The sequence below is a fragment of the Lepidochelys olivacea genome (assembly GCF_965140295.1).
Source record: "Lepidochelys olivacea isolate rLepOli2 genome assembly, chromosome: 2".
Lineage (NCBI taxonomy): Eukaryota > Metazoa > Chordata > Testudines > Cheloniidae > Lepidochelys > Lepidochelys olivacea.
The window spans coordinates 257,657,803-257,682,822 of NC_140412.1; the positions used below are offsets into that span (position 1 = coordinate 257,657,803).

The 25,020-nt window shown below is 43.9% G+C and overlaps 1 protein-coding gene across 1 annotated transcript in view; it reads right to left on the reverse strand.

Annotated features, from left to right (window-relative positions):
- The window catches only part of LOC311516797 (sodium channel protein type 5 subunit alpha-like), a gene marked incomplete at its 5' end in the record, with an annotated part of 87,161 nt that overhangs the window by 13,454 nt on the left and 48,687 nt on the right, over nucleotides 1-25,020 (reverse strand). The window contains 3 exons of the mRNA XM_084621133.1: nucleotides 18,068-18,190; nucleotides 18,712-18,885; nucleotides 23,189-23,343. Of these exons, the coding sequence (XP_084477259.1) occupies nucleotides 18,068-18,190; nucleotides 18,712-18,885; nucleotides 23,189-23,343 (452 nt within the window). The remainder of the gene's footprint in view (nucleotides 1-18,067; nucleotides 18,191-18,711; nucleotides 18,886-23,188; nucleotides 23,344-25,020) is intronic.

The following is a 25,020-nucleotide window of genomic DNA, read 5'->3' on the forward strand; positions in this document are numbered from 1 at the left end:
AGAGAGACAAGCTTTTGAGCTAATACAGAGCTCTTCTTCAGGTCTGGGAAACATACTCAGAATGTCACAGCTAAATACAAGGTGTAACAGAGTGTTTAGCATAAGTAATTAACATATATTTCAGTGGACCATTCAAGGTGAAGTGGCCCATTAACATCCTTCCAGCCACAGGGGACAAAGGAAGACAGAGGGAAGCAGCTAGGGTGGGGGTTCTTAGTGGGTTACAGATTGTTGTAATAAGAATAAATACAGTGTCTCTCAGTCCATGATTATAAATATTTAGTATGTTATGAATTTAAACTCCCAGATTTCTCTTTTGAAAGTGTTGTGCAGATTTCCTTTGAGAATGAGGACTGATAGGTCAGAAACAAAGTGATCACTTTGTGAAAAGTGTTCATCCACAGGTGATACAGTGTTTTTGTCTTTTATCATTTTCCTGTGTGTGTTCATTCGAGAGTGTAGTAATTGTCTGGTATTACCCAGATAGTAGATATTTGGACATTCATGAGGTACACCACATGTTATGACAGGCCTAGGTAGGACCCATGGACCTTGAAAGGTATGTTGTGCGGGGGTGTTGATCATTGTGGCACAGGAGAAGATTGCATCATGGAATGGGCCACCCAAATACCCGAGAGAACCTGCTTCAATACAGAAATGCCCCAACAACAATTGTGTGGGTGAAACCAGACAATTACTACTCTCTCCAATGAACTCACACAGGAAAATGATAAAAGATAAAAACACCATAACTCATTCTGACTCATGCTTAATGGAGATTTTAACTTCCACTGTGGATCTTATTACATCTGGCTAGGTGCTTCAATTGCTTGCTTCAGTCTCTACTAATGATCTCGAGAGTCAGCAAATACAAAGCTATCACTTCCTGATTAGGACATGGAACTTCTACTCATTGCTGGTCCCAATTTTACTCTCCAATAAAGGGCAGGCATGGACTTCAGAGTGGAACCCTGTACCCCAAACAATTAAGATATGGGTGATATTTACCTTCACACAGGTCACAGCCAACAGGATGAGCTGGCTTCCCATACATGACATTTTGCAAGAGAGGGGTCATGCAGGCCACTGGGTGTTACACCCAAGAAATATCTAAAGATAAAGTGGGAGGCTGGACTTCTTTGGGAGGAGTAGGGGAGTGTCTTAAACTGACTACAGGTGTAGTATGAAACTTACGCTATATTTGGGTGAGCACATTTAAGATTCATAATAAATTCCAAACCCAGGCAAGTTTTTCTTATATTTGTTTCTTTACAGGTTTCAGACACCTTTCATCACATCAGGAAAAATGGAAAGAAACCTCAAATATTGTACTATTCAAGTTTGCACTTGCTGGGGTGAAATGCTCCAATGACATGGGGGGAAGAACTTTTAAGTTCTATATAGCTTCTGTAGAAACTAAGGAATTTCCGAGACAAAATCTTTAAGATTGTATTAAAGTTGTAATTAAATATCTTAATTCAAAACAACATTTTAGAACATGGTGATTATAAAAACACGGACGAAATATGTAGTTATGGTTCTACAATCTTAATTCTATCCCATATCCCCACTCAGAAACCCTCTTACATCTACTTGTCCTACTTCATATAATTTCCAGTATGGGCTACAAAGCACCATGAACCAACCAATTATTAACCACAAGTAGCCTACAGTCTAATTGTAGATCACCTTTCAATTCACTTCCTCTTTATACATCAGGGAAATACAACCTAGATGGAGCTATTATAAGATGAGGGTATAACTGGTTGGAACACAGGGAGTAGTCATCAGAGGTTCACAGTCAAGCTGGAAAGGCATATCAAGTGAGGTCCCGCAAGGATCAGCTCTGGATCCGGGTCAGTTCAATCTCTTAATCAATCATTTAGATAATGTCATAGAGAGTACACATAAAGTTTGCAGACAAAACCAAGCTGGGACAGGTTGCAAGTGCTTTGGAGGACAGGATTAAAATTCAAAACGATCTGGACAACCTGGAAAAATGGTCTGAAGTAAATAGGATGAAATTCAATAAGGACAAATGTGAAGTACTCCACTTAGGAAAAAACAATCAGTTGCACATATGCAAAATGGGAATAGACTGTCTAGGAAGGAGTACTGCAAAAAGGGATCTGGGAGTCATAATGGGTTACAATTGTAATGCTGTTGCAAAAAAAGCAAACATTATTCTGGGATGTATTAGCAAAAGTATTGTAATCAAGACACAAGAAGTAATTCTTCCACTCTGCGCAGATTAGGCCTCAACTAGAGTATTGTGTCCAATTCTGGGCAATACATTTCAGAAAAGATGTGGACAAATTGGAGAAAGTCCAGAGAAGAGCAACAAAAACTATTAAAGGTCTAGAAAACATGACCTATGAGGGAAGATTTAAAACACTGGGTTTGTTTAGTCTAGAGAAGAGAAGTCTGAGGGAGGACTTGATAACAGTTTTCAAGTATATAAGAGGTTTTTACAAAGAGAGAGGAAATTTTTTCTCAGTAACCTCCGAGGATAGGATCAGAAGACTATAGGCTTAAATTGCAGCAAAGGCAGTATAGGCTGGACATTAGGAAAAACTTCCTAACTGTCACAGTGGTTAAGCACTGGAATAAATTGCTGAGGGAGGCTGTGGAATCTCCATCATTGCAATTTTTAAGTGCAGGTCAGACAGACACCTGTCAGGGATGGTCTAGGTAATGCTTGGTCCTGCCTTGAGTGCAGGGGACTGGACTAGAAGACCTCTTGAGGTCTCTTACAGTCCTATGATTCTATGATCAAAGACAGCAACATCTTACTTCATATTCTCCATAGACAGTTCAGATAGTTGACCATCCCTCATATCAATTTTTCTCTAAGGTCAATAAACCACAAGGATATTACATCTGATTTGTAATATACAGAGAGTACAGCTTATTATATACACCTTACTTGCCATATACAGGTAATAGTATGTGGAATGCCACTTCTGCAACATTTTTTCCTTCCTTTCCCCTTATCTTGTGAAAGCCTCACCCACTGATGCTGGGCTGCCAACAGGCTGGGACGGGAAGAAAGAAGCCTCAGAATCCGTCTAGAGGCACCAGACCCTGTTGTGCACAGACACTACCTTTATTGGATCTTCCAAGACCTGAGACTGATCCCTGCTTCTTCCACAGGAGGAACTGTGGCAAATTCCCTATGCAGGGTTTCCCACATAGGTGATGGTTTTGGATAATACTTAACAGAATAGAGGAAAGCAGTAGATATGTTAGTCACAAATCTGCCCCAGCTACATCTGTGCAGCTCCCATGGAATTCAATAGGGGTTGCACACAGTTTTATTTGAGGGCAGACTTGGACCAGTTATCCAGGATTCAAATTCTAATTACCACATAAAATACAATGTATATCAAACAACAGAAAAGACATTTAAAATGCATTTACACGCACTGTAAATCACAAGAAGTAATTGTTTCCCCACTATATTACTATCTTTTCCTTTCAAATCCACTACTAGGTGTCAATAACTCAAATGAATACTTATATATAATGATCTAACAGTCTGTCTACTGACTTGAGTCTATATTTGAATGTGTTTGCTCCTCAATTCTTTCACGCATGCAAAATTAGGATCTTTGCTGACACAAGCCTTTACTCTTTTTCGCTTACATTCTGACTCTGAGATAAAGTGATACAGATCCACAAAAATGAAAATTTATCTAGTTTTGAATCTGATTGTGGAAACGCCTATTCTTATTTTCCACCAGAGCACAGCATTTTCATTTTCTTCTAAGCTACTAATATTGCATTTCTCAGTTTCTTTTATATTGGTCTACAGGTTACAAAGGCAGCATGGAAAAGTGATTTTACATATTTGCAATAGATAATTGTGAAGGTCATGAGAAGAACCAAATCCTGAGCTACTCTAAATCAGTGTAGTATGGCCTTCACACCTAGCCTCAGCTCGTGCAAGTTATAGCAATGTAATCTGGATGTGCTGAGTGCACGGATTGCATTAGTTAGGTCAACATATGAGAAGCAGGGGGCAAAGTTTGAATTTGGGAAGTAAGCTGAATCCTCAGAGGCTTTTTCTGTCACTAGTGTGTACAATATCATACTGTGAGTGAAGGCAAAATTTATTTCATTATTAATTATGATTATTAATTAGTGAATTAAGTGCTAGCAAAAAGGTCAGGACGGATATCCCCAGAGACCAATGTACTCTATCAACAGAATATATATATATATATATTCGTTAATTGCAGCATAAATTTCCTCACAGCGCCCAACAAATATGTCTCATGCTTGGAAAGCAATTGCTATCAGGGGATGGTAACAGAGGGGATTATCCAGTTTTCATTAGTCTAAACCAAAGCCAACCTATAGCAAATTTTGAGGAAAGGGTTCCAAATGTGCTGGTGGTGTTTTGTTTTCTGAATGTATACAGGTATCCTTTAGAAACTGGAGTGAGGCAACCAATTTATATCATGGGCCTCTGAACACCCAATAGATTGTAGTAACTTTTAGTTCATAGAAACCTACATTGAATTTGTGACAAGGATTGAAAAAACTGTCAGGTACAAAACTTCTTTCTCTTAGCTGTTTCTCTCCAAACTAATTATTAATGGCTTAATGCCCCCCAGGGAATCTGGAGGCAGTCCAGTGTTGTTGCTAGAGGCTCCAGGACTAAGCTCCGCCCTTCACCCCAGGCCATAACAAGAGTTCTTCCACAGCTGTGGAAACACTCCAGGAATTGATTATTATCATTAAGAGACTTGCTATAATGTATGAAATTAGCCTGAACACAATATATTCCTAAGTCTCCTTTCAGAGAAAGACTTCAGTTTATATTCTGGTCATTTAACAGCATTTGGGTTGAATTTGGGGAAAAGCTGCTAACAGAAAGAAAATTATGAGGTAAGAAATTTCTCATTCTGTTGTACAGCTTCTCTCCTCATTCATTGCTAATGGGAAGTAGCAAGCAGTGAATCCCAGAAGTAGGGGGGAAAGGATAAAGCAGAGTTTAATTATTATAGTAGAATAATAGACAGGAAAAAAATGGTTATTAACCTGTTCTGTAACTGTTGTTCTTCAGATGTAGCAATGACATGTCCAGACAAAGAATTTTCTCTTTGCTCTGTGATATCAAGTTGGGAAGTAGAGGAAGGGTGATTGGTGAATGTATTGTGATACAGCATGGCCAGAGGGCAGCAGGAGGGTGATCCTATTGGGGTCCAGGAAGTGGGCAGGATCCACTGCTAAAGGATCCCCCCCCCAGCCTAAGAGGGGGATCCACAGGACCTGGAAGCCAAAAAAATAGGGGGGACAACTAATGAAATAACAGGGACAGGAGTGCGGTCAAAGGGTCAAACGAAGGGAACCGGATGAGGACACCGAGGAGAGAACCCCGGACAGAGCCCACTGCTCCTCGAAGGCGTCAAGGGAATCAGTGGATGCCACCCAGAGGAACTCTGCCCGGATACATGAACGGACAGAGGATCATAAATGGGCCCCACAGTCACAGGAGACTCCATCGGCCAACCTCCTAACCCTGGTTTTATAGATGGCCACTTTAGCCAGGGCCAGGAGGAGGTTAGGGTTTGTGGGGCCACGGATAGGGAGTGCATAGATGAGGACGTGAGGGGAAAAGTACAACCAAAAACGTAACAAAATATCCGTGAGGAGCCAGAATAGAGGCTGCAACCTGGCGCACTCCAAGTAAATGTGTGCCAGGGGTTCCTTCATGCCGCAAAAGGGGCAGGTGTCTGGGATAGGGGTGAACCGTGCCAAGTACACGCCTGTGCTCACGGCCCCATGAAGGAGCCACCAACTGATATCCCTGGTGGGCCTCGGGACCAGGGTGGAGTATAGGCTTGCCCACCGGGGCTCCTCACCCTCTAGAGGTGGCAAGGAGGTCCCGCCACTTTGTGTCGGGGTGGGACGCGAGGGTGAGGATGTGAAGGGTGTGGAGCACGAGTGTGTATAGTTGTTTCGTTGGTGTGGTCTGGAAGCAGACCGGCTGCAGATCGTGCAGCCGGCTCACAGTGAAGGGGCGGGGGGGTTGGTTGGGTCCACAGGGTAGGGGCCCAATAAAAAGGTTCAGAGGGCCTGGGGTGGAGGGTGGGCGGGGTGTGCCCTCGTGCAGGACCCGGTCGAGGTAAACCCAAGCAGTGGGTGGCAAAGCGGCCCTCACCTCCTGAAGTACGTGCCAGGGAGTACAAGGCCTGGAGAGCCCCATGCGCTGAGCGAGCATCAGGGTATCCAGCCAGTCTCCCTGGTCGTAGTCCAGGAGGTCTCCGACTCTTGTGACTTCTGCCAAGACAAACCTCTGGCGCACCGAGTGGGACTCCGCCACCTGCACATGGAGCTGGGGATTGTGTAGCAAGGGCTCCGCGAGGAGATCTGTCCCCACGGTAGCTGCCATGGCTTGGTCGCTGAGAACAGTTTCCAGGTCTGGAGGGGGTCCTGGTAGAAGACCAGCAGCCTGGAGAGGTCTCGCGGAAGACCTCTCGGATGGAGAGAAAGGAGCTGCCGGTCGTATCAGAGCCCTCGGAAGCGGCACAGGAAGGCGTGTGCCGGTACGCTCCATTCTGGACTACCTGCACCATAAAGGAGCCTCTGCAGGGCCTGGAGGCAGAAGACATGGACCTGAGTGTGGAGACACTTTAGGCCCTGCCCTCCCTGCTCCAGGGGTAGATGGAGAACCCCCGCAGAGACCCAGTGCAGTCCTGACCAGAAGAACTCCAGAATCGATGTCCAGAGGTTGGCCAGAAAATCTGGGGCCGGGACCAGGGTGTTGAGGCGGTACCAGAGCATGGACAGGACTAGCTGATTAAGCACCAGCGCTCTCCCTCGAAGGGAGAGGCACCAGAGTAGTCCTGTCCATTTCTGGAGCTGCTCTGTCACCCTGCCCTCTAAATCGTGCCAGTTCTCTGGCAGAGATGGATGAGTGGCAGAAAGGTAAACCCCGAGATAGAGCAGCGGACCTGCGCTCCACTGGATGGCCTGAAGCGCGGGTGGGAGGGAGCTTGCCTGCCACCCATCCCCGACCACCAGGCCAGAGCTCTTGACCCAGCTGACCTGGGCGGAGGAGGCTGCCGAATGGATGGTCTAGCAAGCCTCCACCCGCACCAAGTCACCTGGTCCTGGACCACGAGCTGCAGCTCCGGCTCCCGCAGCACATTTATCTGTCCACAAGGGGGTCCTGTGCCTCTAGATGGATTCTGAGGCTTTTTTCTTCCCATCCTAGCCCGTTGGCAGCCCAGCATCAGTGGGAGAAGCTTTCACAAGGGGAAAGGAAGGAAAAAATGTTGCAGAAATGGCATTCCACAAACTATTACCTGTATATGGCAAGTAAGGTGTATATATTAATTATGATTATTAATTAGTGAATTAACTGCTAGCGAAAAGGTCAGGACTGATAGCCCCAGAGACAAAGGTACTCTTATCAACAGAATATATATCAATTTCATAAATCGTGGAGGTCCCCCTTCTTCGGCAATAAGGTGAGCGCGGCTTGCCTGCATGAAAGAGGGAGGACCCCGCTCTGCAAAGATTTAGCCCAGATCGTGACTAGATCTGGGCCAAGGACGTCCCAGAACAAGCAGTAGAACTCCACGGTCAGCCTGTCCATGCCCAGAGATTTATTGGTGGGCATGCAGCAGAGGGCTTCTGAGAACTCAGCCAGAGTAAGAGGCAACTCTAGCCAGTCTTGGTCGCCCGCACTGACCGTAGGGAGTTCATCCCAGAGCACTCTGCAAGCATTAGGATCGGTCGGATCTGGGGAGAAAAGGCTTGCGTAGAAGGCCCTGGCCCTCCCGCACATCTCCACAGGATCCATGAAGGGGGTGCCGTCCTCTGCCAGAAGGCAGGTGCCGTGCTTCTTGGCCCCCCTCCTTTTCTCCAGGGCGTAGAAGAAGTGGGAGCCGCGATCCATCTACCAAAGGAGATGGATGCGGGATTGAATAAAGGCGCCCCGGGCCCGATGGTCTTCGAGGGCCCGGAGCTCCTTCCGCTTCTCCTGGCACGCTCTGCAGAGGGATGGATCCTTGGCGCTGGCAGCCAGATGCCTCTCCAACTCTAAGACCTCACGTTCCAACTGCTCTATCGCCACATTCCTCCATTGGCTGGCGCCCCGGGTGTACTCACAGCAGAAGAGCCGGGCGTGCACCTTCCCCAGGTCCCACCACTGCTGTGCCGAGGGAAAGGCATGCCGCTGCCCTCACCAGGCCAGCCAGAACTCCTGGGAGGACACCACAAAGCCCACATCCTCCAACAAGCTGTTGTTGAAATGCCAATAGGCTGGCCCTGGCCTCTCCATGCAGACAGAAGCCGTCACGGTGGCTAAATGATGATCAGAGAATGGGGCCGGCCGGAAGCTGGAGGAGTGGGCCCGTGAAAGGTGGAAATGTGATAAATAGATGTGGTCCAACCAGGAGTGGCAAGACCGATGGACTTCCACCCGAACAAAGGTGAACATCAAGATGTCGTCCGGGTGGTGGTCACGTCAGACTTCCACCAGGGAGTGGTGTTTGACTATCTCCAAGAGGACGTCCGCAGCGGCCGGGCACTGCTCAGTCCTTGAGCGGTGCCGCTCCTCGAGGGTGGTGTTAAAGTCCTCACGCAGGACCAGGCACTCGCGAGGATCCAAGGTGCCGAGGAAGGCGGATGCCTGCTGATAGAAACACAGCCACTCCAGGCCCGATGTCGGGGCATAGACGTTAACGAGGTTGACCACGAGCCCCTCCATATAGACCCGGAGGTGCAGCAGGTGGCCCGGCATAGCCTCGGCGACCCCCAGCACCTCGGGCCGTAGGTCAGGGGAGAACAGGGTCACCACTCCAGCCGTACGAACTGTGAGATGGCTAAAGTAGACGCTGTCCCCCCATTCCAGCCATCAGCTGTCTTCGGAGGCCGGATCAGTATGGGTCTCCTTCAGAAAAACCACAAAGTACACCCCTTCCCGAAGGAAGGAGAGCACCTGGGACCTGCGGAGACCCATCCTACAGCCCCAGGTGTTCAACATTGCGATGATGATAGATGCCATGAGGAGGGCTGGGGGGGATCCTTGCCAGCAGGGATGCTTGCAGCCCCTATTGGGCCTTGCAGTAAACCGTGACCTACTCTGTAGGTGAGCAAGGAGTCACAGAAGCGGCAGACCTGCTGGTAGGCTGCGGCGGCCTGCTTGCCGGACCTTTTACCCTCCCCAATAAGGGCCCTTGCGGCCTGGAGAATTTGATGAAAATCCCCCCATCGCTGGATAGCAAGCTTTAGAGGGGAGATATGTAAGCCCCAGGATGATGAGAGCCTTATTCCCTGTAGAGAGAAGAGAGGTTGCTGTAGATTAATTAGAGCACCTGAAGCCAATTACAGCACCTGAAGCCAGTCACCTGATAAAACCCCCCTGCTTCAATCAGTCAGTTGGAGGAGCTGAAGCAGAGTGGGTTGGTGTTGGAGCAGAGAGCAGTTTGGAGGAGAGCAGTTTGGAGGAGTTGAAGCAGAGTGGTTTGGTGTTGGAGCAGAGAGCAGTTTAGAGGGAAGTAGAGGACAGTTTGGAGAAGCACTGTGGTGGGCAAGAAGACCAAGACCCTAGGTAAAGGGAAACCTGGCTTGTGCAGAGCAGAGGGACTCCACAGACACAAGGGATTGGGAGAAACCTGGCCCAAGCAAAGAGAGGGCAGGAAGCCCCACAAGCTGAAGGGCCAGAGAGGGAAGTAGGCCAGGGGAAGGAATCACTAGTTCAAGTGGTTTGATGCTATCCCTAGGGCCCGGGTCCCTCCCTCTCCACTCTCCTTCTCTGGGATACTAGTGGGACAGGTGATACCTCAGATCAGGGGTGAGAAACAGTGCCCTGAACCCCCACCCACAAGAAGAGAAAGCGCGGGACCCATCATACTAGTGCTGGCAATTTGCCACAGTATGGACAATCTGAACAGTTCCAGAAACCAGTACTGTCTTGGCCATGCTAGTGCAATGAGAATCAGCTGAGTCTTGAGTAATGAGTCAATGAGTCAATGAGTAAGCTGAGTCAATGAGTAAGCTGAGTCTTGCTTGAGCTTCACTGAAGTTCTTGGAATCAGTGGAATCTTCATTAAACTTCATTAAAGTTCTTGGAGTCAGCAGAGGATAGGCAAAATGAAGGCCTACAGACCATTAGATAATGAACATGTCAGTTATAGAGCCTGGACTGATCCCTGCTTTTGTGCAATACCTCTGATACGTTTTGTAGCAAGCAGATCCACATGAGGCTGACCTCAATTCTGGAATTCATAAGAGCCACAGATCTCTTCAGAGACCAGTCATGGTCTGATGAAAACTGCTTAGCTGGTCTGTATGAGCATTCAAAAGACCTGGTAGATGAACTGTTTTCAGGGACACCTGATATTGTATACACCATTCCCAAAGTAGATGCACTTCTTGACATAAGAGTTCTGACCTTGTTTCCCTTGACTGTTTATGTTTCTTTGACAGGGTAATAAGGAATGAATTACCAATGAATGAGGAGAGAAGCTGTACAACAGAATGAGAAATTTCTTACCTCATAACTTTCTTTCTGTTAGCAGCATTTCCCTAAATTCAACCCAAATTCTATTAAATAACCAGAATATAAATTGAAATGATCGGGAGGAAGCAGTAGATGTTGTATATATTGACTTGAGTAAGGCTTTTGTTACAGCCTCACATGACCTTCTCATAAACAAACTAGGGAAATACAACCTAGATGGAGCTATTATAAGATGGGTGCATAACTGGTTGGAAAACCATTCCCAGAGAGTAGTTATCAGTAGTTCACAGTCAAGCTGGAAGGACATATTGAGTGAGGTGCTGCAGGAATCAGTTCTGGGTCTAGTTCTGTTCAATATCTTCATCAATTATTTAGATAATGGCATAGAGAGTACACTGCTAAAGTTTGTGGACAATGCCAAGTTGGGAGGGGTTGCAAGAGTTTTGGAGGATAGGATTAAAATTCAAAATGATCTGCACAACCAGGAGAAATGGAGTGAAGAAAATAGGATAAAATTCAATAAGGATAAATGCAAAGTACTCCACTTAGGAAGGAACAATCAGTTGCATCATACAAAATGGGAAATGACTGCTTAGGAAGGAGTACTGCAGAAAGTGATCTAGGGGTCACAGTGGGTCATAAGCCAAATATGAGTCAACTATGTAATACTATTGCAAAAAAGCAAACATGCTGGGATGTATTAGTAGGAGTGTTGTAAGCAAGACACAAAAAATATTTCTTCTACTATACTCCATGCTGATTAGGCCTCAACTTGAGTACTGTATCCAATTCTGGTGGCTACATTTCAGGAAAGATGTGCACAAATTGGAGAAAGTCCAGAGAAGAGCAACAAAAATGACTGAAGGTCTAGAAAACATGACCTACGAGGGAAGATTGAAAACACTGTGTTTGTTTAGTCTGGAGAAGAGAAGATTGAGGGGGCACATGAAAATAGTTTTCAAGTATATAAAAGGTTTTTACAAGGAGGGAAAAAGATAGTTCTCCTTGACCTCTGAGGATAGGACAAGAGGCAATAAGCTCAAATTGCAGCAAGGGTGGTTTAGGTTGGACATTAGGAAAAACTTCCTGTCAGGTTGGTTCAGCACTGGAACAAATTGCCCAGGAAGGCTGTGGAATCTCCATCATTGGAGATTTTTAAGAGCAGGTTAGACAAACACCTGTCAGGGATGGTCTAGATAATACTTAGTCATGCTATGAATGCAGGGGACTGGACTAGATGACCTCTCGAGGTCCCATCCAGTCCTACAATTCTATGATTCTATTCTATGATTTTATGTAAAATGGTGGTGGTATTGTTGATGATGACTTGAACAACCTTGTCCTGGTCGGATCAAAGAAAAGAAAAGAAAAGAAAAGAAAAGAAAAGAAAAGAAAAGAAAAGAAAAGAAAAGAAAAGAAAAGAAAAGAAAAGAAAGATGAATTGCTCACAGTTCCAACATGTTTATATGTAGAAGAGACTCTTTCTGAGACCATAATGCTTGAGTCTGATGATGTAGGAAGTTCACATCTCAACCCAGTTTGGAGGCATCCATTATCCTCATTACAGTTGGTTGAAGAGATACAAACGGAAGGCCCTTGCAAACCTCAGAAGGATTTAACCACTAACGAAGGGGCATCAGAACTCAATGGGGAACTCTGAGTATCATATCTATGCTTTGTGTAAAGATCCACAAGTCTATAAGGAAAGGTTACTCACCCTGTGCAGCAACTGTAGTTCTTCAAGATGTGTGTTCCTATGGGTTCTCCACTTCAGGTGTGCAAGAGTCCCATGCACCGTCAACTGGAGATTTTCATTAGCAGTTTCCATTCAACCTATTCTTATGCCCTACACATCTTTGTGGCCCATGCCGAGGCTATATAGAGCTGCACAGGTGAACTACCCTGTGTTCCTTCTCTAGCACAAAGTCCCACCAAGAAAACTCCAAAGCAGAGGGGAAGGAGGGCAGATAGTTGGACACGCAATAGGGATACACTTCTTGAAGAACTACAGTTACTGCACAGCGGGGGTTCCGTCTTCTTTGAGTAATGTCCCTATGTACACTCCGCTTCAGGTGATTTCCAAGCAGTATCCCCAGGAAGAGGCAACTTTGGAATAAAGTCTAGTACAGATGAAAGAATTGGGCTGCCCATTGCCACATCAGATCTAGAGGCATGATATAGTGTTTGGAGAAAGTATGTACTGAAGATCATGTAGTGGCCTTCCAAATTTCAAGTACTGGAACGTTCTTAAGTAAGGCCATAGATGTTGATTTTGACCTATTAGTGTGGACCAGAACCCAAGCAGGAGACTAGGTATTGGCAACCTCATAGCAAGTGATGATATATCCCAAAATCCACCTTGATAGTATTTGGGTAGAAACAGTGAAACCCTTAGATCTGTCTTCAGTGGAGACAAATAGTCTAGGACAGTGACTCTCAACTTTTCCAGACTATTGTACCCCTTTCAGGAGTCTGATTTGTCTTGTGTACCTCCAAGTTTCACCTCACTTAAAAACTACTTGCTTACAAACTCAGACATAAAATACAAAAGTGTCACAGCACAATATTACTGAAAAATTGCTTACGTTCTAATTTTTACCATATAATTATAAAATAAATCAATTGGAATCTAAATATTGTACTTACATTTCAGTGTATAGTACATAGAGCAGTACAAACAAGTCATTGTCTGTATGACATTTTAGTTTGTACTGACTTTGCTAGTGCTTTTTTTATGTAGCCTGTTGTAAAACTTGGCAAATATCTAGATGAATAGATCTCTGGAAGACATCTGAGTACCCCAGGGGTACTTGCACCCTTGGTTAAGAACTACTCATCTAGGAGACTTCTGAAATCGTTTGATCCTATCAAGATAGAAAGACAGTGCTCTTTTGACATCTAAGGTATGGAAAGAAGCTTCCTGACCCGAGTTATGTGGTTTTGGGGGAAAATGGTAAATGTATGGTCTAGGTCATATTAAACTCAGATAAGAACATAAGAACGGCCATACTGGGTCAGACCAAAGGTCCATCTAGCCCAATATCCTGTCTTCTGACATGGCTAATGCCAGGTGCTTCAGAGGGAATGAACAGAACAGGAAATCATCAAATGATCCATCCCCTGTCGTTCATTCCCAGATGGTACTTTAGGAAGGAATTTGGCATGTGGACATAGGGAAACTTTATCCTTGAAGAATACTATAAAGACAGCATCTGCCATTAAGGCCCTGATTTCTTAACTCTTCATGCCAATGCAATGGCTATTAAAAAGGCCATCTTCATGGATAGGTATAGTAATGAGCAGGTCACCATAGGTTAAAAAGGAGGCCCTATGAGACCTCTGAGAACTAGATTAAGATCCCAGACTGGAGCAGGGGCTTTTACTTGAGGGATGAGGTTCCCCAGTCCTTTAATGAACCTTACAGTTGTGGGGTGAGAGAATACTGAGAACCCTTCCACTAGAGAATGGAAGACTGATATTGCAGCTAGATTAATCTTAATAGAATTACTTGTTAAGCCTGTTTTCTTTCTTCACTTGTAGCAGGCAATCCAGGATAAGTGAAAGTGAGGAAGATTCCGGTGCAATTTGCTGTATTCACACCAACAGCTAAATCTGTTCCACTTCTGAAGTACTATGGATAGGTGCTTTCCTGCTGTACCTCTACTGAACAGGTAGACTCTATGTCCATGAACCACTGAGGAACTATGCCCTGAGGTGGAGAATCTTTAGGTTGAAATGAAGCATTTATCCCTCATCTTGAGAGAGAAGATGAGGGAAACATGGAAGATTGATCATCAGACAAAGAAACAATCAAACCATGCTTTTCTCAGTCAAGCAGGGATTATCATGATTACCTTATCCTTGTCCTGCCAAATCTTCTTCATCACTTTTAGAATGAGAGGTGCTGGGGGAAATGTGTAACACAAGCCCTTTGTCCAAGGAAGGAGAAAGTCATCTCCCGAAGACTGAAAGCCTAGGCCCTCCATTGAGCAGAACAGACAACACTTCCTGTTTGTGGCTGAGACAAAGAGATCCACCTCCAGAGGTCCCCACATTCAAAATATGTCATCTAGGATCCAAGGGTGCAGCTCCCATTCATAGTCCTGGGAGAAGTGTCTGTTGAGAACATCAGCTGTGGAGTTTTGTATTCCAGGAATGCACATTGCCAAAATGTGAATATGATAGGCTATGCACCCATTCTATAACTTTATTGCTTCAACACAGAGAGAGGGGATCTCATGCCACCCTGTCAGTTGATATAAAACATGCAGGCTACTTTGTCAAAATCTTGATTGACTTCCCTCTGATCAGAGGAAGAAAGGAGACAGACATTTCTGACTGCCCTTAGTTCCAGCAGGTGGTTGTGGAGACTGGTCTCCTGAGGTGATCATCTGCCCTGGACTGTATGAACATTGAGATGTTTCCCTCCCCCATTTGAGTAGTGATGCATCTGTCATTATGGTGACCATCAGCATTGACTGAAGGAAGGCAATGCCAACCCCAACATTGTGGTGATCCTTCCACCGGTCTAGGGCATCTTTCATCTGGCATGGAACACAAACTTGTTTGGCTAAGCTGTGTCTGTGTGGTGAATACACTGTCCTGAGGCACCCCTGAAAGTACCAAAGGTGTAATCTTGCACAATCTGTGATGAAAGTGCAAGCCACCATGTAACCCAGGGAGCTGCAAACAGAACCTCACTGAGGACTGACGGCTCACTTGAATAGTCCTAATGAGGTTTGTTAAGATTATGGGAAGATAGGCCCTGGCAGTCAGTGAATCCAAAGATGCCCCAACTAAGTGTATTTTCTGAATAAGGGTCAACACAGACTTCCTGACATTGGGCTGGAAGCCTAATCTCAGGAACAGTGAGAGAGCCCTCTGGGAGGTCAACAGCACTTCCCCGTAAGACTGACACTTGAACAGCCAGTTGCTGAGGTATGGCAATACCACAATTACCTCTTGACCAAAAGGAAATATATGATATTGGAAGTGATCTTGACCTATCACAAAATGCAAGTATTATCTGTGAGCTGGGTGTATGGAAATATGTGTCTTGTAAGTCAAGGGCTGAAAATCAATCCCCTCAATCTATTGCTGCCAGAGTCACCATCCTGAATTTTTAGCACTTCACAAATTTGTTTAGGAGTCTTAGATCTAAAATCAGTCTCCACCCTCCATTTTTCTTTGGTAAGAGGAAGTAACTTGAGTAGAAACCCTTCCCCTGTGTAGAGCTGGGACAGGCTCTGTTACTCCCAAGCAAAGGAGGTAGTTTATTCCCAGTCTTAGTATGAGCTCATGAGAAGGGTCCTTGAAGAGTGGGGATTTGACAATCTCCAAAACTCATTTTTCTGTGATAATTCACTCCCATGTGTGTCAGAATGGGGAGATGGGAAAACTGTTGTAGCTGGCAGGCTAAAGAATGGGGAGGCTTCAAACCCTTAACCGTCTCTTCAAAACTGATACTTTGATGATGAAGCTGGTTGTGTACTTGAACCAGATGGGTTTGTGTTTCTCTTCCGCTGGAACCTATGCTTCTTTCTCCGGGGTTTGATGGGTCTCTGGTACCTGGAGAAATGTATCAGAGGAAACCTGCTGCTGTATCATAGGAAATGTATGAGGTTGCTCATCAGGGTGACACTCTCTGACTGCTCGGGTGATGGTGACCTTTGCCTTGAATTAGATGAAGTTGGGGTCCTATAGCTCTGATGAAGAATCCAAGGGTACCAATACAGCCACATCTTTGTCCATAAGGAAACTGCATGGCTGCCCAAGGAGAAGGAAACCAGAAGCAAGGAAAGGTTCATAATAATTACAAGAAGATTGCTGCAGTCTGGTTTGAGAATGAACCTCTGATGAGAAATAGGCAGGTGAGGAAGAAGGAGATCCCTCCAAACTTGCCTCAGAAGCTGATGAAAATAATACACATTCTTCTGAATAAGGACTTTGAGGAGTCTTCATTAATTGAGTTTCAGACCCTAAAGTTAGAAGTTCAATAGATGGTATTTATGATTCACCCATATACAGTACCAATAGTGGATTTTCAGCATAAGCCACTGGAGGTGATTTTGGATGATCAGATACAACTAAATCTGATGCTATGGTGAATGAAGGACCTGAAATAACTGGTACCAAAGCTGGAGCTGTATCAGTACATGCAGTATTACAGAGAAAAGAGACCTGGATGCAGCATCCTTGACCTTAAATGGCACCTGGGCACTTGGTACTGAATCCATGCACCCTGATGGAGCACATACAGTAGATGGTACCATAACATTCAGAGGTGGTACTGAAGCCTCAGAATGATCAGAAGATTTTCTCTTTAACAGTTCTGAGCTCTTAGTAGTATGATTCAGGGCTTCTAAGGGCACTTTTCTATGTCTTGAAGTCCCTTTTGAAGCTTGAGGTGATCTTGCCTTCTTTTTTCTTGAAGGACCAGGAGAATGAAATCTGTGGCTCTCTTCAGCCAAAGATCTTTTAACAACCACAGTAGCACAGCCAAAGATTTTCTAACCACAGGAGCACTTCTTGTTGAGGGAATACTGGAAATAAACTGGTCCGAATGACCAGAATCGGAATCAGGTCTCATGGATCTGCCCTGGAGATATATACTGAGTTTAATCTGCCAGGTCATTTGAAACCAGTGGCTGAAAGAACAGCAGATTGCACATTTACTAGGAATATTCCACTTATCTAGATAGTAAAGACACTTTTCATGTGGCTGGTATAGCAACAATACATGAACGGCATGTTTTGAAACTGGATGATTTAGGAACCAACATAGCTGCTTGTCATCCAGTACCAATACCTAACTAAATGTTAAAACTAATACTAAAATAGTAACAGAAGACCTACTCTAAAGCTAACTGACAAAAAAAAGCTATTTACAAAAGACTGAGCTACCCAAGTTTAAAACATATACAAGTGTGCTTAAATTTGCCAGTATGGCTTAAAAGTTATAAAACGCTCTATTGACAAACACTCCTAATGTACAACTGGTATTTTAATGATCAGCACATGAGGAGCAACAATGTAGAGAAAAGAAAGGTCCCAGATTGTATCATAGAATATCAGGGTTGGAATGGACCTCAGGAGGTCATCTAGTCCAACCCCCTGCTCAAAGCAAGACCAATCCCCAATTTTTGCCCCAGATCCCTAAATGGCCCCCTCAAGGATTAAACTCACAACCCTGGGTTTAGCAGGCCAATGCTCAAACCACTGAGCTATCCCTCCCCCCTAGTAGAGTTCTTGCTAAAAGGAGTACAAAAAAAAGTGAGAGAATCTAGTGAAAAATTGCCAAAAGGGATGAGTTTAAAACTTTTATTATTCTCTCTGTATCAACTCATTTTTCATCAATCCACCACAAAAAAAATCAGAATATAAACTATGAGCACAGTTTATGTTTCATTTGGTGCCATTTCAATGAGACTTTTACAAAACAGGTAGTTAAAGCTCCTGTTAAAACTGAACTCTTAAATGTAACCTTAACTATGGTGCTGTGCAACATAATGAAAACAAAACCATATAAAATATTGTCACTTTACATCTTTAATATTCACACTAGATGGTTGCTTTATTTACTCTTACCCTCATCCCTTCAAACCGTGACAGTGCTCTTAATGGTCTCAAAGCTCGGAGAGTCCTAAGGGATTTCATGGCTCCCATATCGGAATATCCAAGTGAGTTAGCTATGAGAGTTACTAAAGAGACCTGAATGAAGACACAAAGTAAAAGTCCAAAATATTAGTGCAATCCTACCATCTGTTCCTCCTCCTCTTCTTCTTTTTTTTAACTCTTGCTTAAAAAATCTTACCAGTGGAAGTGTGAATAAACAGCCTGTATAGCACAAGTAGAAATGCACCTTAAATGGACACTGACAATTACAAAATAATAGGTGAAATCTTGGTCCTATTGAAGTTAATAGTAAAATACCCATTCTCTTTAGTGGTGCCAAGATTTCACCCAATACATTTTAACAAAACAAACGTACTTACCTGAGTTATTAATGCTACCTGAGATTATTAAAGATGGAGGAATTTTGAGTCCAACATTTTAACAGACTAATGATTTTCATTGCCCAAATTCAGACAACTTGAAGAGTCCTGATTTTCAGATGATGGGCGCTCAGCACTTTCTAAAAATCAGTTCCCCTTCAAAGTACATCCAAAAAAGAAGAGTGAACATTTTGTTGCTGTATCCGGTTCACAGAATTGTTCAAATGCAATACTTACATCTACAATTAGGAAATCAAGCCAACACCAGGCATTGGTGAAATACTTCCTGAAGCCATAAGCCAGCCATTTCAGAAACATTTCGAAGACAAAGATATAAGTGAAGACTTTATCAAGAAATTCCAACATGGTTTTAATGTTTTCTCTTTTTTGAAGATGAATATCTTCAAATGCCTGGAATAATAAAGATTAAATATAATCCCACTCTACAGAGTTTCAGTGGAATATTTTAATGTACTGAGATGAGAGATGTATGCACTTTTCATTATGAAACCACATGAAACCTGGACGTTCATCCTGCAAACAGTTACACATCAGCTTAACTTTACACATGTGAATAGTCCCAGTGAAGGTGATCATTACAGATGGCTGAAAATACAGAATTTGTTTTCCATGATTTCGGAAAAGTTTTATTGTTTCACAGAATGGAATCCAGAAAAAGTTTCATTTGAAAAAATGCCAAAATGCTTTGCTAAGACATTTTTTGATCCAGAACAGCAAATGTCCTACTGTTCATTTATTCAGATTTTCACTGCATCATTCAGGGATGGAGGTGGGGAGGGTAAGTGGAGGAGAGAAGGGATCCCCTCAGCATTCCCAAAGTTGCTGCCAACCTCTGTCATACTGGAGTACTTCACTGTGGTGGCACGGCACCTGGATGTGGCTCCCTATCACCACTGTGACAGTGACTCCTTAGAAGCGAGAGAGGGAGTTGGGGACCACCTTTGTGATCCCACCTGAGATGGCAGCACCCAGAGTTGCTGCTCTTCCCAACATCGGGCCAGCAACCTAGTACCCACTCTCTTGCAAGTGAAGTTTACACCACCTTAACCAGCTCCTACTTTGGAGGAGTGGGACCAGGCATAGTATGCCTGTGAGCAGTGCTCAGAAGAAACAGCAGTTGCAGGCTGAGGTTATGGTGCTTGGGGACTGGGAACATGCTCTTGCAGCACAGGAGCTACCAATGGAGGCCTGAGAACATCACCATGCTCAGCTGGAGCAGCAGAGGGAGGAGTTCGTTTGAGGGCAGGCTGAGGCCACAGCCCTGATTCTGGGCACAATGCTGTAAAAAATTTTGGGTTCCCTAAAATTAATTTTTTTGGAGAAAACAAGTTTTGTCAAACATTTTTTCCACCAGCTGTAGTGATAATAGTGAAAAGAACATATTAGATACTGTGGAAGAGCTACAAAATATTACCATATGCAAGGAACAATCCTTGCTCCATATATAGTCAATCTTCATTAAAGCTGTATTTTGTGACACAAAAAAAAGCTGTTTGTGGCAAACAAAGTGGTTACAAGCGGTGAGATGTGGGATGAGAAAATGTAAAGATGGATGGTGGAAATGCCAACTCTGATATCTCTTATGCTTCCCCAAATCCTGCATCAGCATAAATAAGTCCTCTAAGTATCAAAGCTGAAAGGACTTGGTATGTGGTCATTGTTTTAATGATGAAATAATCTTACAATTTGTTGCTTGTTTTAAGAAGGGAACAGCAGGTTCTTATTTAGAATTGTGTATGCACTTCAGCTCTAGGAACCTTCCTGGAGAGCTGACATGGTTCTTCACTTAGGGAAGAACATCAAAGAAATCAGGATCTTACAAGCAGAATTTTGAGAGAGATCAGCAGCAGATGTGATGTTCCTCAGCTGCTTTACATGTTACATGTGGAAGTTTGGGAGTTGCATCATCTCTCTCTGTGAAAATCCTAATACAAGTACAAACAGGTGTCCCTGTTACAAATATAGCCCTGTTCTGCACTAACACGGTAAATCAATCTAAATTATGCGAGTTAAGTTATGTAAGAAATGTAACTTAAGTCAACATAGCTTAGATCAATTTACAGTGTTATGTTCACAGCGCTATGTCAATGGGAGATGCTCTCCCACTGACATAGCTTCAGCCTTTCGGGGAGGTGTAGTCCTGAAGTCGACGGGAGAGTGCATTCTCATCGACTTATCATGTCTTCATCAAACCAGCTAAATTGATGCCCGCTACATCAATCACAGCAACACTGATGTATCCCATAGTGAAGACAACGCCATAGACTCAGTCAACTACAGACCTAGATGACTATCACAAAGTTTCATTACAGGCCTAGAAATTTCCTAGATACAATCTGTGAAACAAACAGTAAAATTCCAAGGTGCGTCTAAGAAAATGTAATCCTAGAGGGAAATTAAGTTAGTTAAAGCTACTTAAAGGCCCCTCAATATGTAAGTTACAGAAACTTAGACTCACACTAAACCCATTCAGACTTGCACCAATTTACCAACTTGTAGCTTACAATGACCCATACACATACACACATCATTTCTGTCCCAAGGAATTTTATTTTTGGTGGACTCTAGGTGAAGAATATATTGTCAGATAGGCACAAAATTATGTTCTGGTTTAACTTGGATTTAAACTTGAAGAGTGGTCAGTTTGGATGAGCTATTACCAGCAGGAGAGTGAGTTTGTGTGTGTATGGGGGTGGGGGGGATGTGAGAAAACCTGGATTTGTGCAGGAAATAGCCCAACTTGATTGTCATGCACATTGTGTAAAGAGTTGTCACTTTGGATGGGCTATCACCAGCAGGAGAGTGAATTTGTGGGGGGGGGGTGGAGGGTGAGAAAACCTGGATTTGTGCTGGAAATGGCCCACCTGATGATCACTTTAGATAAGCTATTACCAGCAGGACAGTGGGGTGGGAGGAGGTATTGGTTCATATTCTCTGTGTATATATAAAGTCTGCTGCAGTTTCCACGATATGCATCTGATGAAGTGAGCTGTAGCTCACGAAAGCTTATGCTCTAATAAATTGGTTAGTCTCTAAGGTGCCACAAGTACTCCTTTTCTTTTTGCAGTATTGTTGTAACCATGTTGGTCTCAGGATATTAGAGAGATAACGTGAATGAGGTAATATCTTTTACTGGACCAACTTATGTTGGTGAGAGAGACTATCACAGAGTCAGGTCTATCCCCCCAGCCTGTCCCAGTTTCCTGGGTGTGACCCCTTCTGTGTGCCAAGCCCCAAGGACCTACACAGTTCCACAGAGGCAGGCCCATGACCTCCAAAGACTGGCCCTTTGGCACCAGCATCTCCTGTCTCTCTCCAAGGATCCCTGCAGTGAATCCAGCCAAACCAGAGTTCTGTGGGAGGCTTGTACTGTGCCCCTTCAGGACACGATGCTCTCAGTGAGTATTTACAGTGACACAGGCAGCCTTTTCAAAACAAGGTAACCATTTATTAGTCACTGGCTACAGAATCTGAAAATCCTTTGCTGAACATAGAGAGGTAGAAGTTAAGCCATAGTCCATCCTGACCAAGCCAGTGCCTTGATGAGCCAGCCAAGTTGTGATGAACCCCATCTCTGGATCTCTCCCCTCTTTGTCCTGCAGATCTGGGCTCCCAAGTCCCTCCAAAAAGCCCCCTTCTACCAGTCAGCTGACACATTGTTCTCCAGCTCAGCTCACAAGTCCTGCCTGCTGGGGTTTCCTTTTGTTAGATATGATTGTTCAGTCACTGGGGTATCTCTTTGTCTCGCTGGACCCTCTGTTGATTTGGGTCAGTTTGGGCCAGTTTTTTAATGACTGTATTCATTCCCCCGCAGACAGCAAGGGGACACACACCCATACACCTCCTGCCTCCTGCACTGTTCCAGGAGCAGTGTTAACCCTTTTGGACCCACTTGGAACATAAGAACGGCCATAGCGGGTCAGACCAAAGTTCCATCTAGCCCAGTATCCTGTCTTCCCACAGTGGCTAATGTCAGGTGCCCCAGAGGGAATGAACAGAACAGGTAATCATCAAGTGATTCATCCCCTGTTACTATTTTTTTCACACAATGCTCAGTCAACCTGTGGAACTCCTTGCCAGAGGATGTTGTGAAGGCCAAGATTATAACAGGGTTCAAAAAAGAACTAGATAAGTTCATGGAGGATAGGTCCATCAATGGCTATTAGCCAGGATGCACAGGGATGGTGGCCCTAGCCTCCGTTTGCCAGAAGTTGGGAATGGGCAACAGGGGATGGATCACTTGATGTTTGCCTGTTCTGTTCATTCCCTCTGGGGCACCTGGCATTGGCCACTGTCGGAAGACAGGATACTGGGCTAGATGGACCTTTGGTCTGAACCAATATGGCCGTTCGTATGTTTTTATGTTTGATTTTAATGAAGCATCTAAAAATGCTAATCTATACATTTGAAATAACTGCCACAGAAAAGCCACAGCAAAACCAATACACAAGCAGAATGGAAATCATCTGTCATGTGACTTACAGTACTTTATAGTCATTATAAAAAAGAAGTTACCCCATGCTAAGTAATTTTACCCTCTCCCAACACAGTCTGAAACGTCTACCAACCAGTCTGAAAATACATCCTTCTGCCCTAAGCAAAAAAGTCATATCTTGGATCTGAAATTAAAGCTATGTAACACCTCTGCATACAATTATAATTCAACCTGAGATGAGATTAAGTAAAAATTTACCAGTGCACCGCTGCTCAGCAGGATCATGAATATGATAAAGCTTTCAAACCAGCTATGTTCAACAACTTTGAAGCAGGTTTTCCTCAGGTTCCACCACGTTTTGCCTGGAAACTTTGTGGTATTCATCACACAGCAAGGGAAATGTCGAACACAACCTGAAAGAGGGACATGGGTTACATTAGTACCCAGGGCAGCCATGGAAATTTCTGGGTTCAAGGGAAAGTCGTTAGTCCCTCAAACTTGTCTGTCTCCTGTTTCCTCTTTCTCAGTCCTTTATTATTTGAAAGCAAACTACAAAATTATTTTTAAGCAATTAGGAATATCTTGCACCCATTGGTGAGCTACCTTCCAGCTCATTGGAAATTGGTAAGAACATTGGGAATGCTCTCGGATTGCTGATGGCTGGGTTTACAGAACAAAGGCAACACAACAGGATGGACCCTATGGCATTGCAGATTTACCAGCTATCTCAAAGCCATGACAAGCATTGAGAGATGGAAGAATAGCACAACTGGCACAAGGAGTCATTGTATCTTAGAAATTAGAGATAAAGATAATCTGTAGGGTCATCTAGTCCATCCCCTTTGACAGCAGGATTGTTCCCTACCTTTTAATTTCTAGTCATTTATCCATTCTATGTTCAAATGTACAAACTGACTGGGTTTCCACAACATAACTTGTAAGAATAGTCAACTGTCTAGTTGATCTTACAATTTAGGAAAAGTTAGGTTGAATATCAGGAAAAGTTCTCTTTCAATCTCAGCACATTACTCATATACTTTTTAGTACTTATTTAATTATAGCTGGGGCAGGTAGAACTGCCTATTATTAAGGTTGCCGAACACGTCCCATTATAAAACCATGTTTTCAGTTCCCTTATAATTTTGCCAAACTTTAACCATTTGGGCTGAAATTTTCCTTGCTGGGTGTCTGTCACAAGCCTCTGCAACCTTACTTTGGCCCTTTGTGCATATGGACTACGATACAGTCTTTAATTACACAATCACATACTTTTTTTTCCCCCGGGACCCCTGCCTCATTCACTGCATAAGGATGGACCTGCTCTGGGCATGAATAAGGGTTGTGGTAATGAAGAAAAGTGTTATCTGTAGGATCCTTGCCTCATTTATTCCAAAAGCCAAATGTTGTATAGTGCATGAGGCAGTGGACTGCAGGAAGAGAAAGGATGGCCTCATGGTTAAGGCAGGTGAATGATGCCTGGGGAATTCGACTATACCTCTGTCTCTGCCACAGACTTCTTATGTGATGCTAGTCAAGCCACTTAAACCAAACTTTTCACAGGTGGTCACTAATTATATGCTCCTCATTCTCTGGGTGCCTAACTGAAGACTCTGTGGGTCTCATGAGCAGAAGTGCTGAGCACACACAGCCAGTAACTGAAATTAATGTGATCTGTGCTTTGAACATATGAAGTGCTATATAGTGCTAAATACTCTGAAAAATCAGGTCGTAAGTGTCTCAAATTAGGCACCCAAAATTAGTGGATATTTTTGAACTTAATCTCCCTGAGTCTCAGTTTCCTATCTGTGAGATGGGGAAAATACCATCCCCTCACCTTACAGAGGTATTGTGGGGACACATTAACTACTTTTGTGAAGCACTCATGTACTATAGTTATAAGCACCAGAGAAAAGCCCATGAGGAATTTAATAAGGCTGTCTTCATAGGAGATTTTGAATAGTGTACAGTAAATAAGGCATGGGACCACACACTGATCAACAAAGAGAAAACAAAATATTGAATAGCTGCTTATCAAGTGAGAATCATCCATTCTGTGCACTGAAGGATGCAGGAGTGCTATAGAAAAAACA